The sequence below is a fragment of the Pelecanus crispus genome, chromosome 1 (assembly GCF_030463565.1).
Source record: "Pelecanus crispus isolate bPelCri1 chromosome 1, bPelCri1.pri, whole genome shotgun sequence".
Taxonomy (NCBI): Eukaryota; Metazoa; Chordata; class Aves; order Pelecaniformes; family Pelecanidae; genus Pelecanus; species Pelecanus crispus.
In genome coordinates, this window is record NC_134643.1 from 224,459,841 (window position 1) to 224,474,860 (window position 15,020).

Consider the following 15,020-nt stretch of genomic DNA (forward strand, 5'->3'; position numbering starts at 1 on the left):
ATCCTCTAAGAGCGACTTCTTCCAACAGTGGACTTTCCTGACAGCTGCACAAAGAAGAAAAAAGACACGAACTCTGCTATTTGCAGAGGATTATTTTTGCCAGATCTTCCGCTTTTCTGTGCCAATCATTCCAAAACTTTTTGGACAAACGTCAACCTCTGTTTCTTGAGGAACATGAACTAATCAAGCTTAATTTACAAGTTTGATTTTACTATTTAATACAGTTCCACAGACCACTTACACTGTCTCTGGGTCTATAATTTGGAACATCCGCTTTACGTCATCTGGGGTGTGTTTTGTGAATTTTCCTTCACCGGCTTAATCCTTATCCAAATATAATCACCATCCTATATGCAAATAGCATGTTGTACATAAACTTAAACAACCAGTTCGTTTTCCTTCCAAATTAAAAAAAAAAAAAATACAGCTATTACTGATCTGCTGAATATATAACTCCAAGATTCAACTGCTGTCAGTATGAGTTTCAATTTAAAAGAAAAAATTAGCTCAATTTAAAAGAAACTCCTTCTACTCAAGGCCCGATACATTTTGGGATCTGTCTTGCAGGGGAAAATCTTGGAAGAGCAGTTATGAGTAGTCCCTAGCGTGGATCCTTTTCCACATTCTTCTTCTTTTTTTGCTCCCCTTCATAAATACGATAAGCTATATTGCAAAAAGTCCCTCTGTGAAAAATAAGCATCCCCACAGGAGCACAGTGTGGAGGACTACTGCTCTTTAATTTCCTCTCCCATCTTACCTCCTCCCAGGCTGCCCCTTAATACCCACGTAGGGCTTCCTTCTCTTCCATAAAAACCTCAAATTACCTTAAGGAAAAACCGCCTTTCAGAATTTACAGTTGTCGACAGTGAAGTAGAGATAAGCACCACACATGCAGCCAGCAGCAAAAACATTAACTTTCTTCTTAGATTTCAATTGCCATTTCAGACCTTTTTAATGCAAACTCTGCATAGCATTTTACAGCTTTGTTTGCAAAGGTTTGGACCATTCTTAACAGAGGTGACAAAACAGAAATCAGTATGTGCCCCAGATGTTAGTAAGTGCTGTATATGTGGTCTTGGAGACTAGCCCTCGAGTCCCTTACTGACCAGAGACTTTAAAATACTTTAGCCAACCCCTATACAATCAACCATTTATTTTTAAAATGATGTAATACGACAAACACAAGAATCTGAGGCAGGACACTTGTGAACTTTACTTAGGCCATGTGTACTGCAGACATATTGGGGATGGTCCATTTTCCCCTCACCCTCCCCCAGCTTAGCACTTTCAGTCTTGATTCAGAAAATACGTGAATTCTCGGTATTATTTGATTAGATTCTGTTTATCTTAAATCTTAGATAAGAAACTTTTTCATATTACCTCTAGGTTGGCTGACTCTTCCTTAAGAAAAAGCACAGGAAATAGAGGGCTATGTTTTCAGCTTTAACAGCAAAATGCAGCATAACAAGATATTTTGCTCTGTATCAAGTTATTAGAAACTTTACAATTGAACGGCAAGTTTTAGGAATTTACCAGAATTCTAAGATGTGCATATATTCACAAAGCCAGAGAGTATTCAAGACACTTCTCTGGGTCCAAGGACACATGATCCTATGTTTATGTGAACTAATTCCTCACAAACAGGTGATAACTGATTACTGCAGATGATTACAAGACAGTGCAATTAAGTAGATGGTGCTTTTCAGTGCAAGATATCCAAGGTTTTGGTGCCTTTCCCATTCCAGATATGGAGATGCTGCAGAGTTTAATTATCTCCCTTCTACTTGGATGAGATAGCATGTAACACAAAGATTTGTGCGTCTTGCCGAAGAGATGTGGCAAGATGCACATCCCAAGGCCAAGCAGTGTCTGTGTGTTATGGAACTGGACAGAAAAGGCCTTCCTCCTCCCCTCTTCCTCACAAAAATCGAGCCCAAAGCACGGGCTAGGACCAGTCTTGCTGCTAAGAGGTGCCTAAGCCTGCCGTGACCCTTGATGAGTACAAGGGGGAGCCTCGAGGCGGGAGTGCTATGAGCTTTGTGTTACAAGAGTTTGGATACGTGCACTGTGCTGATGGCTCTAAGTGCAGGAGGCTCAAAAGAAAGAGAGAGGCAAAAAGGAGAGATGGGTTCTGTGCTCAGTCTAGTATTTCACATTGGAACTGCTCCCCCCGTTGCTGAAGTTTGCTTTGTTTTGTTTGTACTGCATTGTCAATTCAAGATCCAAAGGGCAACACACTTCCTTTTTGCAGCTCTAGATTGAGCTGTATAAAATGTGTTCCTAAGGTTGGACCTATTTGACAAATCAGTTGTCTAATACCATTTAAAACAGTGAGCACATATGCAATTCAAAAAGAAGATGGGGTGTATGAGAATGCTATTCTCATACAAGCTCCTTTTCAAACTTGAAGGCCACTTACTGCCATCCCTTTCCAAAAGAAATTTGTTATTCCCAGAACTGATTCCAGTATTACATCCCTTACAACAACAAAGATAAAAATTATTATTCTTGGTTTCTGTCACGATGTCGGGGATGAGTCGAACAGGAATGTATTCCTGCTGCAAGATTCCAGAGAAACAGCCCCACACATTTGAAATAGAAAGCAAGACTAGGAACAGACAGAATAATGCAAGATGTACAGGCAAAAAAGGATAACTTTCCCCATGTACAACAGATGGCAGATGCATAGATGCATGTTAGTTGTTCTGTAGATTATCCTTTGTGGAGGGAAGAATTTGATGCCAAAGCATCAGATCTGCAACACCCAGTATAGCAGTGAGGGCTTCCTATCTCCTGATCTAGGCTCAATGACAAGAAGGGTTTATAGGAAATCCTGCCATTTCTCTGGATTTTATTCAACCACCCACAGCCCTGGGACAGACATTTAAAGAGATTAAAATCTAATCCAGGAAGAATTTCAAGCTGTACCTTGTGGCTTTAAATACAAATGAGTGTTTCTCAGAGCAATCGCAAGGATATCTACTCTTTACACAGTATTTCAGTGACAGAAGCTCTGGCCTGAAATGTAAGCAGTCAGAAGAGGGTCTAGACAAGTTACAAACACAGCAGCCTGAACCCCAGCCTACAGATACGTTTGGACTGGGTCCTCCTGTTGAATATATCGCCTTGCAGCACAAGATGCAAGATCTCACAAGAGGAGGAGCCATCTCTGATGAGGACAACACGTAGAGAAAGAAGAGCAGAAAGCAATCCTAGGTTTGAACCTAGCTCCTGAAGCTGCAGAGGCACACCGTTGTGCAAAACGCAAGTAATTCTTGGAGAGATCAAACCCAAGGCAAAGCCTCTTCACCATCTGAATGATTAATACCTGCTACTCTTATTTGTTACACTGGACTGTGTTTTAAATTTGCTCAACTTCATTTTTCTTAGACTCTTTAAAGGGCAAAGGCAAGCATGGCATGAGACTGTCTAATTGGTAAATCCCAAATTACCTTCAGCAAGTGATGTTCAGTCCAATTTAGGCACAACAGCAACTTTTCTATGAAATAGAAGAAAGAAGCAGCAGCAGAAGAAATTTAAGTGTCTGAGTAAACCAACATGAAAACTGTGGTGTCTAATTAGCTCGAGAGAAGCAGCTTTACAAAACTGTTCTGGTGGGCATATAAATTTAAGTTCCTCCTAAAAAGAAACATGCCTAAATTCCTTTGTAAATCTAGGCCTTACAGGCAAAAGGGTGAGAAATTAATTAGTTTGCAGGACCAGGAGAGTTTTTAAAGAGCTTGTTACGACAAGGCTATTCAAGCTAACACATTATGTATGCCTGAACAATACCTCTTTAGTCCAGCAGCCAAAAAAAAAATCTTCCCTTCCTTAGTAAGTTGAACTGGCAGAATGATCTATACTAAGTGATCTAACAGCCTAAACGTAGCAGCAATACAAAGCTAATCTCCTTCATCTACAAAATAACTTCCCAGTTAATAGAGTACACAAGGGCTGCCCCATAGGGCAGTAAAGCAGGAATGATCTTCATTTATCACATGAGCATTCAAACTAATGAATTAGAACAAAAAGGACTTGCAGCCAGGTTCCTTAAACTACACACAGTGAAATGGACCTTGCTTAAGACTGCAAAACCAGCTTTTAAGCTGCTGGAGACATATGTGGGCAGATTTCTGAAACCGTCCATTGCTGCCAATAAATATGAATAGGATGGGTTTAGCTTCAGTCAGGAATAAATACGGGGAGAACAGCCCAAATCCAAGAAAGCAGGAATGAAGTCAATAGAATGGCTTAACTGCTTATCAAATACTATCTAAGGCATTTAGATAAAAGTAAATATGCATGAAGGACTTTGGAGATCAGCCATCTAAGAGTTCATTGCCTAGGCTCTTTCCACAGTCACTAGAGAAAGAAAATGAGCACTGGAGAGAAGGGTGGGTAGTATCTTGTTGAGAGCCATTTATGAGCAGTGGGACAGTCACCCTCTTGGGATGCCTCCTCTTTACCACAGGGGCAACCTAGGCAACTAGTTTAGGCGGAGTGATCAGTGTCTAGAAGGCAAACATGAGAAGATGAATAGCTCTCTGTATGCTTTGAAGTAGAACAATGGTCACAGGCTTCTTGCAGGCAAGTACAATAAAATGGCTCTAGGTACGGTGGGTTAAGCAGTTCAGTCAAGGGGTCTTCTCCTGTTCCATCATCTCCCTCCAGGTGTGAATGAGAAGTCAAATTGAGGTTTTGGTTCAAAAGTACTGTTTACAAAGAGGCATAGAGCTCAGAAATACTAGGCTGCTGTTAATCTTCATGAAAACAAGCAGGTGACGGAGGGTCTCTATTCCATTTGCATTTTCCTTGAGGAAAAGGCTGTACTGTTACCAGAATTCATAGCACTGCATCAAGGCAAAGTCCAGAGAAAGACATGCTTTATCAGCTTCACAGGTCATGGAACTAATGAAATATATTAAAAAAAAAAACACAAAACCCAAACAAAAAACAAGTCACCTTAGAAAACTACCATCCAATCGCCTTAGAGACTGTAAGGTATTGTTACCAGTGAAAAGAGCTTGGCTTGCAGAGGCACAGCCCTTTAAGGTACAACCTTGACCTGAATTACTAGGGTTGAGCTGGTTCAGCTTCCAGCCACAATTACTTGGTCAATCTTCTGAGACAGCAAACCGATGTGGACACCTGTCCAAAAAGAACAGCCCGCGACTAGTGGAGTATAAAGGCTGATTTGATGAACTGTCATCATGCCTTAATGACTTTTAGTCATCAAGTTGGATCAGACCAGAACTGGTTACGTATAGGCGTACGCTGAATTGCTATCAGGAAGCAGGATTTCTAAATTAAATAATAATAATAAAAAAAGGGAAACCTCAGATTTATTGGACATTATAGATAAGAGAATTACATCATCACCAATTGCAATGTTTCAATTGCATCCAAATCTCAAATGCCAATTCATAATAGTCTAACTTCAGCTGTAAGTTCTCCTGCCAGCAAAACTACAAAGTAGCTGTTTTCTCCCCAAAATACTAGTTTTCACTAGTCAGTAATTAGTCCATTTGGGCATTCTTACAGGCCCAAGGCTCAAGACAGACTCTGTGCTGTAAACAGGCGAGACAGTGATTGAAGGAGGACACAAACATTTCTAAAGTTATTTTCTTAGTGAACAGGTTCTGGTTGCAATCAGTTTGCAGTTTTGATAAAAAGAAAAAGTTTCTTCAGTCAGATTCACTTGTGATTATTTAATCTGTCTGCAAGGGGCTCAGAGAAACTGTAAAGCAGTATGAGAGACAGAATACAATTCACAGGCTCAAATATGTATCTTTTCCTCCCCACAAAATGTTTCCTCTGAGGAACATTACTGGATCACAGCTGGTCAAAATACTAAATCTTGATTGTCTGGCCAAAAGCCAAAATCCACAGCTACAGCTCTTTGGTATGAGAATACTTTAAAAAAAAAAAAAAACACCACCCAAAAAAACCTTAAACACCATTTGATCTTTTTTGTTGCAAACTATGACCTCATGGCAGTAAGAACACTAAATGAAGGTGTTTAAGTTGGTTTATAGCCATCTGAAATGTTTGAAGCTCCAAGAGCAGCTCCAAGCCAATATCATGTCAACTGTGCTAAAAAGCAATAATAGTTTCTCACCTTCTTAGAGATTACTGGTTAAATAACGCACAATAGTGACAGGGCTGCAAAGGGAGGCTGCCAATATGAAGTTAAGGTGAAACAGCGTCTTTTGGCAGCTAAGAAATTCTGACACACGCTTTAAAAAAAAAAAAAGTCTTCATAAATTAAGCTACTAGTTTTTTTAACTAACTTTTTTAACTTGAATCTAGCAGCGTCTGAATCAAGACATACCTTCGCAACACAAATTTAAGCCTTGGCACGCAAGTATTTTTGGGTAAAGCTTTTTAATGCAGGCTCAAAAGGACATCTCCCTGACTACAGACAAGACCTTCTAAAGGAATATCTTGTATTTGCCAGCATTTAGATAAGCCTATTGTCTAATCTATTCACTAGGAAAAGATCTCCTTCTCACTGGACTGCTCAAGTTTGCAGTGTGCTCTTTACTTGCCATTAATAATCACAAATACTATCCCTCAAAAGTTACACAGCGTAAATTAGGCTGAAGAATAGGAGAGAAAATTAAAGAGTCTCTTGATTGAATGCAACCATGATCTAAAGACCCTGGCTCCTGAAAGATAAATCTGAACATACGAAAAGGAATAAAACAACGTTAAAAATGTACAGACTACGCATAAGTAAAGACTTGGTGTCTCTCAAAAGCTGGAATAAACTGCTTGCTTAAAGTGAAAAGAACTTAAGAGAAAAATTGCACAGTGCCTTTTGCATCAGCAAAAGCTAATCTTAAAAATGAGCTGCTTTTCTGGAAGCCAGTGAGAGTCCAGGAGTAAAGAGCTGGAAACACAGAGAATTATTCCCAAAAGGAAACAGAAAAGATTTGGGGGACCACAACTGGGATAGTCTAAATCAGCAACAACTTTGGCTCATCATCTTTCACCTTAAGAGACAACATCCAGATTTGATATCAGAAAAATAAGTTTTTGCAGTTCTGTAGCCTCCATAACAGTGTGTGCGGGAACCAACAGACCTGTCTTGATTTCATCTACATACAGTACAAATAATATTTTGCAGCAGGGGTATGGGGGGAAGAAAAGTAAACACAGCAGAATATAGGTGCCAGGAGAGATATGAAGAGGGAAGCAGAGCTTGTAGACCTGCAAGCTTGCTGCAATAAATCACGCGTGTTGGGATGTGAAAACACGTATTAATCATTTAAGTGTCATGCCTGAGAAACCAAAACAACACAAAACTCACCAGGCAGAGGGATCCAGCAGCAATGCAATTAAGCCTTGATGCAAAGGCATGGACTCCGCAGACCTTCAACAGTGCCGAGGGCTGCCCCAGAGCTCCAGGCAGAACAACGGAGTTCACGAAAGCCCAAAGCTGAGAGTTTAAAGACAACTGCCAAAATTGCTCTGATAGAAGTATGAAATAGGTGTGCTCTTCTACAAAAGCTGGAGTTTTTGTTTGTTTGCTTTTAATATCTGAAGGGGTAAAAAACCTACCTGGTACTCAAATCTAAACCGATGCTTATCAGAGAAAGAGGTTAAGCCTGCAATAACTACGTATTTCAGTTACCCTGAATAACTAGGAGATTCAATTCCATTCCAGACTACAGAGAAACACAGATGTCTCTAAATAAAAGCAAAAATAAGGACGATGCATGGGCTAGGAGTTAAAAAGAGTCCTGTTGAAAGAGAAACTAAGTACAGTGTAAGTGGTGGTTTTTTTACTAGTGTGACTACGACTTGACAGAACTTCAATTCAGCAAAACGCCGCTACAGTGCTAAGAAAGGAAACTGAAGATCAGCAACAACAAAACCAACCAAACCAGTCAGTGCAAGTGAATGCGTAGATAAGAAAACCCCATCACTGTTCATATGTTCCTGCTCTCATCCTGCAAATGAAGGACAACCTGGAAATACTTTACTGACTATGGTCTATGGCAGAGGGTATCAGATGACTTACCTACAGTATCCTGAAAACAAAAAATTCCTTCATATCTTCATTTTAACAGCTGGTGGCTTTTATGCTTGTTTAAATATATGTAATCAGATATTGTCCACGAGACAGTGGGCATCTGTACTCTGCTATGTATGTGCTCAACTGCAATGCCCGATTATGAAAGTCTAGCCAGTTTTCCCCTTGAGCTAGACTCCCTGTAAAGCCTCATTTCCATTTATATTATTAGGACGTACTAAGAAGCATTGTTTAGAATCATTAGCCTTAAAAAAAAAAAGTTAAAAATGAACAACTATTCGTACAAGTTTTGGAGGTGAGAAGGAAATGAGGCATAGACATTCATGGGGGGGGGGGGGGGGGGGGGGGGGAAGGAGGGAATGTGATACTCCCGGAGAACTATGCTTAATATTCCTACATGTTTTGAAATATTATCCAGCCAAAAAATGTGTTTTGTCTTGCTAATGACTGTGTATCACCTATAGGAAAAAAAACCCCTGGTTGTATGATGGCAAAACCTCTAAGGCATAACTGAAGCTTCCATTATCAGTTCTTCAAAGCCAGCACACACCAGAAGGGAAGAACAGAGAGCTACACTTTGAAAATGATCCCCATTTAACATGTCGCACAGTCATCCACCTCTGCTTACTCAAGACTGAAGGAGACATCCACGACCTGTACCCCTCCCACTCTACTGATGAGCACGCACAAGTGCTACAGACATCACGGTTTAGGTGTTTTGACCCTTCATTTTAGATTTGCTTAGGACCACACGTCCTCTTCGGATTTGTACATCACAGCGATGGATACCCCATGAAAACTCACGGCAATGTTTTCCCAATGAAGAAAGCTTTTCTTTATGCATCTTGCTAGGGGATAAGAAGAAAAGCAGGGAGAATCTTTTCAGCTGTGCCTGAAATTACTGACAGAATAAAACTGCACAAGGGACTGAGCTTCCTTTTCTCAGGGCCTGTTTACTTCCACTGTTTTGTTGGCTGAGTAGAACTTCCATCAGGCAACACTTTTTACAGTATTGCTCAAAGATGATACTTTTCCTACTCCTGTATTTGCCAAGACTCCCCTCCCACAATAAGTAATTTGGACACTAGCTTAGAGTTCACGTGGATCAGCATTTCTGTGCAAGGAATGAAAGATAACAAAGGCAAAGAGTGACACAGAAACAAGGGCTGGAAATAGCTGTGGCAGAACGATGTCCCATAGGATTTTTATCACTGTTACCCACTGCAGTATAACTTTTGTCCCAAAGGTCTGATATATTGAGCTGTGCTACTCTGAGGCACCAATCCTAGTTGAAGCCCACTCTTATAATTTTCAAACGGAGCAAGAACAAAAAGCTTGGTTTTGTTTTTGCGTAAAAAGATGCGTGATCACATACTGTCTTTAGAACTGATGTGTTGTTCTTCCCATGCTCTACATATTGCAGGGGGAAAAAGAAAAATATATTAAAAAAAAAAAAAGAAGAGACTTTTAGAGCTTAGCAATGTTTTAGGAGCCTACTAAAATACAGCAATAAGGACCCTGTTGGAATAGTAAAATCAGAGCAGAGTTTGCCTGCTTTTATTCAACCTAAGGCTGTATCACATACTTTTTCTGCATTAATTTAAGAAAAGGATCTCCATCACCAGAAAAATTCACCTTATGCTATGCTGCCTCTATACCTGTCACTCAGAACATGACAAGAGGCTAATAGAGGCTTTGCTACTTCTGCTGGTTTAACGTGAAAGTAATTCAGATATAATACGAATAGCACTAAAAAGCTTTAACTCCACTGTTAAAGAAGGGCCAGTGCCACAACGCTGAGTGTCATTTCACATCAGACTTAAAAACTAGATGCTCAAGTTTGGTTTTGAGTCTCCCCTAAAAGCCAGAAACTAGTCCAAAAATATTAAGCTTTGGCTATTAGTGTTTTGTAGTTCATTACCTTATCAGGAAGAACTAGTTTCCTTTAGGAAGACGAGAAGCACTCTTCCACCTCAATTTAGCATAATATGTGCCAAAAGAAATTATTTCTCAGATCAACTGAAGCAGCGAGGGAGTGCATATCCATCACCAGAGCATCTGGCAGCAAAAGCTGGCAGGGTTAGCTCATACTGGATGGTATTTTCAATACCTTGCAGTATCCAGAGCATCTGCATGGGGCCAGGTACGACACAGGGACCACACAAGACCTGTGCAACTTTGGGGCAGTGAATAATTAACCCAAGGATCCTAAAATGGCACAATACTATGTTTGGGTGGGATTCAGGCACCCAAAGACTGGAGATGAGAATGCAGGACAAAATAACTGTTTAAGGTAAGAGGCTCCATGAGCACACACAATTCAAAGAACATGAATTAAAAAGTGAGAATACAAAGCATCTAACACCTGCAGAAATACACTTGCTAGTAGTGAATCACCTTCCACGTTTCTAAAGTTTACCTCAGTGGGTTTAAGGAGAACTGGTGAAGCCTCATGCTTAAACAAATGTTCCAAGATAATCCTACACTACCTTTAGTCTTATAACATAGCAACCAGTCTGCTTTGATTTTCTACAGAGTGGAGAGTGAGTCTGGATCCTCCAGAGTGCATCAGAGCAGAAGCATCAAGAATTTCCCTGGAAGGTTACTATAACCTTCAGTTACTCATTAACGTAGCTTTCCATTTAGCCACAACACTTAACATGCAACAGCTATTTTCATTAGCAGCAATTATACTCAGCACAAATCTTGCTGACTATAATTCACCGATTCCCATGCAGCTCACCTGAATTACACATTTAAAGCAGTCGGGAAGCCAGGTACTGACCAGGCTAAGAGCTGTTCTGCTAAGATTGTTACACCTTTCTGCCCTCCTGGACTATGGTAATACAGAAGGTGCATCTGCTACCAACCCTTGGATACAGTCTTAAGAGAATGATTAATTCACCTCCCTTTAGTGAAGAACATTGCTTTTCAGTCTTCCCCCACACCCCCACTCCTGCAAGAAATGTTGTGGGCCCATCACATGGATGATATCAAGAGAGCAGAAGAAAACAGTAGAATATTGTGGACATCTTCCATGGCCTGTATTTTGGGGAAGTCACCACCTTCACCAAGCATGCTTAACTCTTATGAAGAGGAGCTGCCTATTTGTGAAAAATTTTTACAGCTACGTTTTTTTGTAGCATCCACCTCTTTTTAATTACGAAAAAATACTTACCATCTAACCATTAGCCCAAGCTCCATGAAGTTTTTCAGGTTAGGAAGAGTTTGCCTTAGATCTGGAGTACTCAGCCCATGTTGATATCTAAGCTACAAGAACAGAAAAAAATAAAATTAGCACAGCTTTCCAAATTCCAGATTCCAATGAATATAACATTACAGTCAGTTAATTTACTAGGTTTTCAAAGAAAGCATAGGATAATCAGGCAGTTTCAACAGATCTATTCCCCTTAAGGAAATGTTCCATTTAATACTCATAACCTTGTATTAGCAAAACCCACCCAAGAACAGGGACAAAATAATCAGTCAATCTCACTGTTAAACCTCATTACACTTTTTCCATTTCCAATCTGTAACAGGAGAGCAGCCGCACAGCTTAATAAAAATACAGCCATTAAGTGAAAAGACCAAATTTCAACACGATGTTATATATTCACCGATTCAAAACATTTATTTGTGTGCAAGTGTCATCTGTCATCCTGAGCATATCAATGTATGCTGGAAGCAGTAGTGGAATTATTATAGTAATATCGACTAGTAAAAATACATACTGTCACACAACTGATCTAAATCTGTGTTCCTTATACAGTTTACATCAACATTTAAACTGCTGCTATTATTCTCATAATTAAACCCAGCATTCAAATACCATGCCATGTAGCTAAGAGAAAGGCTTCAAGTATTCACTTGCTTTAACCCAAGTATTAACTCCTATGTGGGTGGAAACACAAATGAAAAGATTAAATACACTGACTCCATGCGAACCGCAACTTGCTTTTACCCTCAGATTATCAGATGAAGTGCACATGAGATAACTGTCACTTCTGGTAATTATAAACTACTTATTTAAGAAGTCCCCAAACCCAAAATACCTCCAGAGAAAATGGCACACGGAAGGGAAAAAGTCTTTCATTCTTTCAAGTTTCAATCTCAAAATTTCAGGGAGACTTTGCAGGGAAACGTATCCCTTGTGTGGTTAAAATATGGAAAAAAAAAAAAATCCCTAAATTCCAATATCTTTAAGACTATTGGAAAGAAGCAGTATCAACGTGATACGCAGTTCTCAGTGGATGTTAACACCCTCTAGAAGTCACAGCTGGCCTCCAATATACACATGCAGTAACTGCACACATTTGATACTGATAGAGCTACTTGCTGAAACATGGAACAATCCCACTCAAAGTTAAATTCATTTTTTAGAATTACACACCTGTTTCCATAATTCATGAAAGTAAGGTGTAGGCAAGCATCCTCTAAGTTAGAAAGATTTCTGACTTCTCCCAAACAATGGGCCAATCAGTTTTTCACAGAAAAAGACTCTTGAAATTGGGAATGATTTCTATGCTTGTCTGAGTTTTAGAAAGAAAAATTGCTTTAGAAGAAAATCATCCTCAGTACTGCATTGTACAACAGTAGGCCATTTATTACAGTTTATTATTTCCATATGGACACAGTCAAGTCATATGGTGGGCTTGGATTCATATTTTCTGCTACAATGACAGAACCTGGATTAAGACAACCATACAATATAAATTACTAAACGATCACCACATTCTCCTGATGGGATTACAGTGGATTTGGTTAACCAACAAACTAGCCCGGGGCAAAAGAAATAAAAAAAAAAAAGGGGGGGGGGGGAATCGAAAACATTGTATTTGTTCCTCCTACTACAATCAAATGTTCATAGAATACCCCTTTTTATAGTCATCTTTAAAATTCTAGGGTTTCAGAGCATGAAAAGAATTGGATTAAGGGATCTCTCTGTTTCCAGCAGCCACGATCAGAGGAATGCATGAGACACCCTTGTATCAAAACATGAGCAAAACCGCTGTTTCTGCTAAAACACATTTTCAAATTGCAAATAGTAGAGACGCACAGTAAGTAAAGTTAGGATGTAAGTTTTGTGAAACCTCTAGAAAAAAACTATGATTTAACTTCATAAACTGCATTCTATTTTGGCTTTGCAATAGCTTAAAACCAAAGCACTATGCCTTATGTGTCTGTATCAATACAAGCTGACAACGATGTATTTACGAAAGAAACGTAACAAGTAATGCCAAAAGCTGCTGGAAAAACTCATCTGCCTTCCAGTGAGTTACCTCCCAGGTTTTAGTCTGGTTCCAAAATTACCTCCTCATTAATGCAACAAGGCTAACTCCTACTTCACAGTGGTCTGCAGCAGTCTCACCTACCCTAAAAAAGAAATCTCTCTACCTCTATTGAATGAGAGAACCCACTACACACACAGCACGCAGCAAATGGGAGCATGGAAGGGGGGGGGGGGGGGGGAAGAGAGAGATTTCTCTTTTACTTAAGAGAGCAGAACTCTTCTTTCTCCTGCTCTTACCCTCTGACAATGCTGCATCATAAGTAAGGATTATTTTTTTCCCCAAACCGTAAAGCATTTCTCATACACCCTTCCTTAAGTTTAATATTCTTTAACAGCCAATACCACACATAGAGGGATAGTTACTCCACCTCATCCAATAAAGAGCAGGACACTGAACAACAGTAATAACCACCACCTGTGACCTGTTACAATATGATTCGTACAAGTACCCTTTAACATCAAAATCAGGTTGTTTTTTTTTAAAAAAAAAAAAAAAGGAGAAACATGTAGGGAGAGGACAGCTGTTTTGCCCATGAGAATTAAAAGGAACTTAAAGATAGAGCTTAGTATGATGGAAGATGTAAAGAGAAAAGAGGCAAGGAGAGCAGTGGAACATGATGTCTGGGTAGGAAAAGAAAAGCAGAAAGAAGTGACTGTGTGCTGTCTTGATTCTCCCGAGAAACTGAGTTCAAGTTTCAGTTGCTGCTATTAAACATCACCCATCTCCACCCACCCCACACTAAGTTTCCGAAGGAGCCAAGTATCATTTGCAAAAGCAGCATTTTATTTAAAGATTAGATTATTCCTTCAGGATATTACAGACCCGGCCATGCAAAGAAAATGCGCCTGGTTTAATTTGACTAAACAAGTGTCCAAGATTTGTGTTCACATTTATGATCGTGTATTCTCCATGGGACTGTGAATAAATCATTAATGATGTTCAAGCAATAAAATATTAATTGCCATTTCCTTACAAATATTTAGCTCCTATACACAGCTTTGTTTTCCCAAGCGCTGTATGAAATGTTACTTGATTGAACAAAACCACTTAGTAAACACAAACTGGAAAACAGATAAGCTAAAGCATCCGACACTTCAGACAGGAGTCTGAGTCTGCTCTCACACCAGCTACTAGCAACATGTACTCCACAGAAACAAGTGTAGCAGATGAGATGCACCGTATTTTATGACCAGTTCAAGACAGAACAACTTAAGGGCACTGATATTTAGAATCACAGAGTGCTTTGTGTTGGAAGGGACCCTTAGAGCTCATCCAGCCCAACCACCTGCAGTGAGCAGGGACAGCTTTAACCAGAGCAGGGTGCTCAGAGCCCCGTCCAACCTGGACTGGGATGTTGCCAGGGATGGGGCATCGACCACCTCTATGGGCAACCTGTGCCAGTGCCTCACCACCCTCAGTGTAAAACATTTCTTCCTTATATCTAGTCTGAATCTGCCCTCTTTCAGTTTAAAACCATTACCCCTTGTCCTGTCACAACAGGCCTTGCTAAAAAGATTGCCCCCACCCTTCCTGTGGGCCCCCTTTCAGCACTGCAAGGCCGCACTAAGGTCTCCCCGGTGCCTTCTCCTCTCCAGGCTGAACAACCCCAACTCCCCCAGCCTGGCCTCGCAGCAGAGGGGCTCCAGCCCTCGGATCATTTTGGTGGCCTCCTCTGGCCCCGCTCCAACAGC

General features: G+C 40.2%; 1 protein-coding gene across 3 annotated transcripts in view; it reads right to left on the reverse strand.

Moving 5' to 3' along the window:
- The window catches only part of UVRAG (UV radiation resistance associated), a 101,937-nt gene that overhangs the window by 1,873 nt on the left and 85,044 nt on the right, over positions 1-15,020 (reverse strand). For all 3 annotated transcript variants that reach the window (XM_075721333.1, XM_075721348.1, XM_075721341.1), the window contains one exon: positions 11,217-11,308. In XM_075721333.1, coding sequence (XP_075577448.1) covers positions 11,217-11,308 — 92 coding nt within the window. The remainder of the gene's footprint in view (positions 1-11,216; positions 11,309-15,020) is intronic.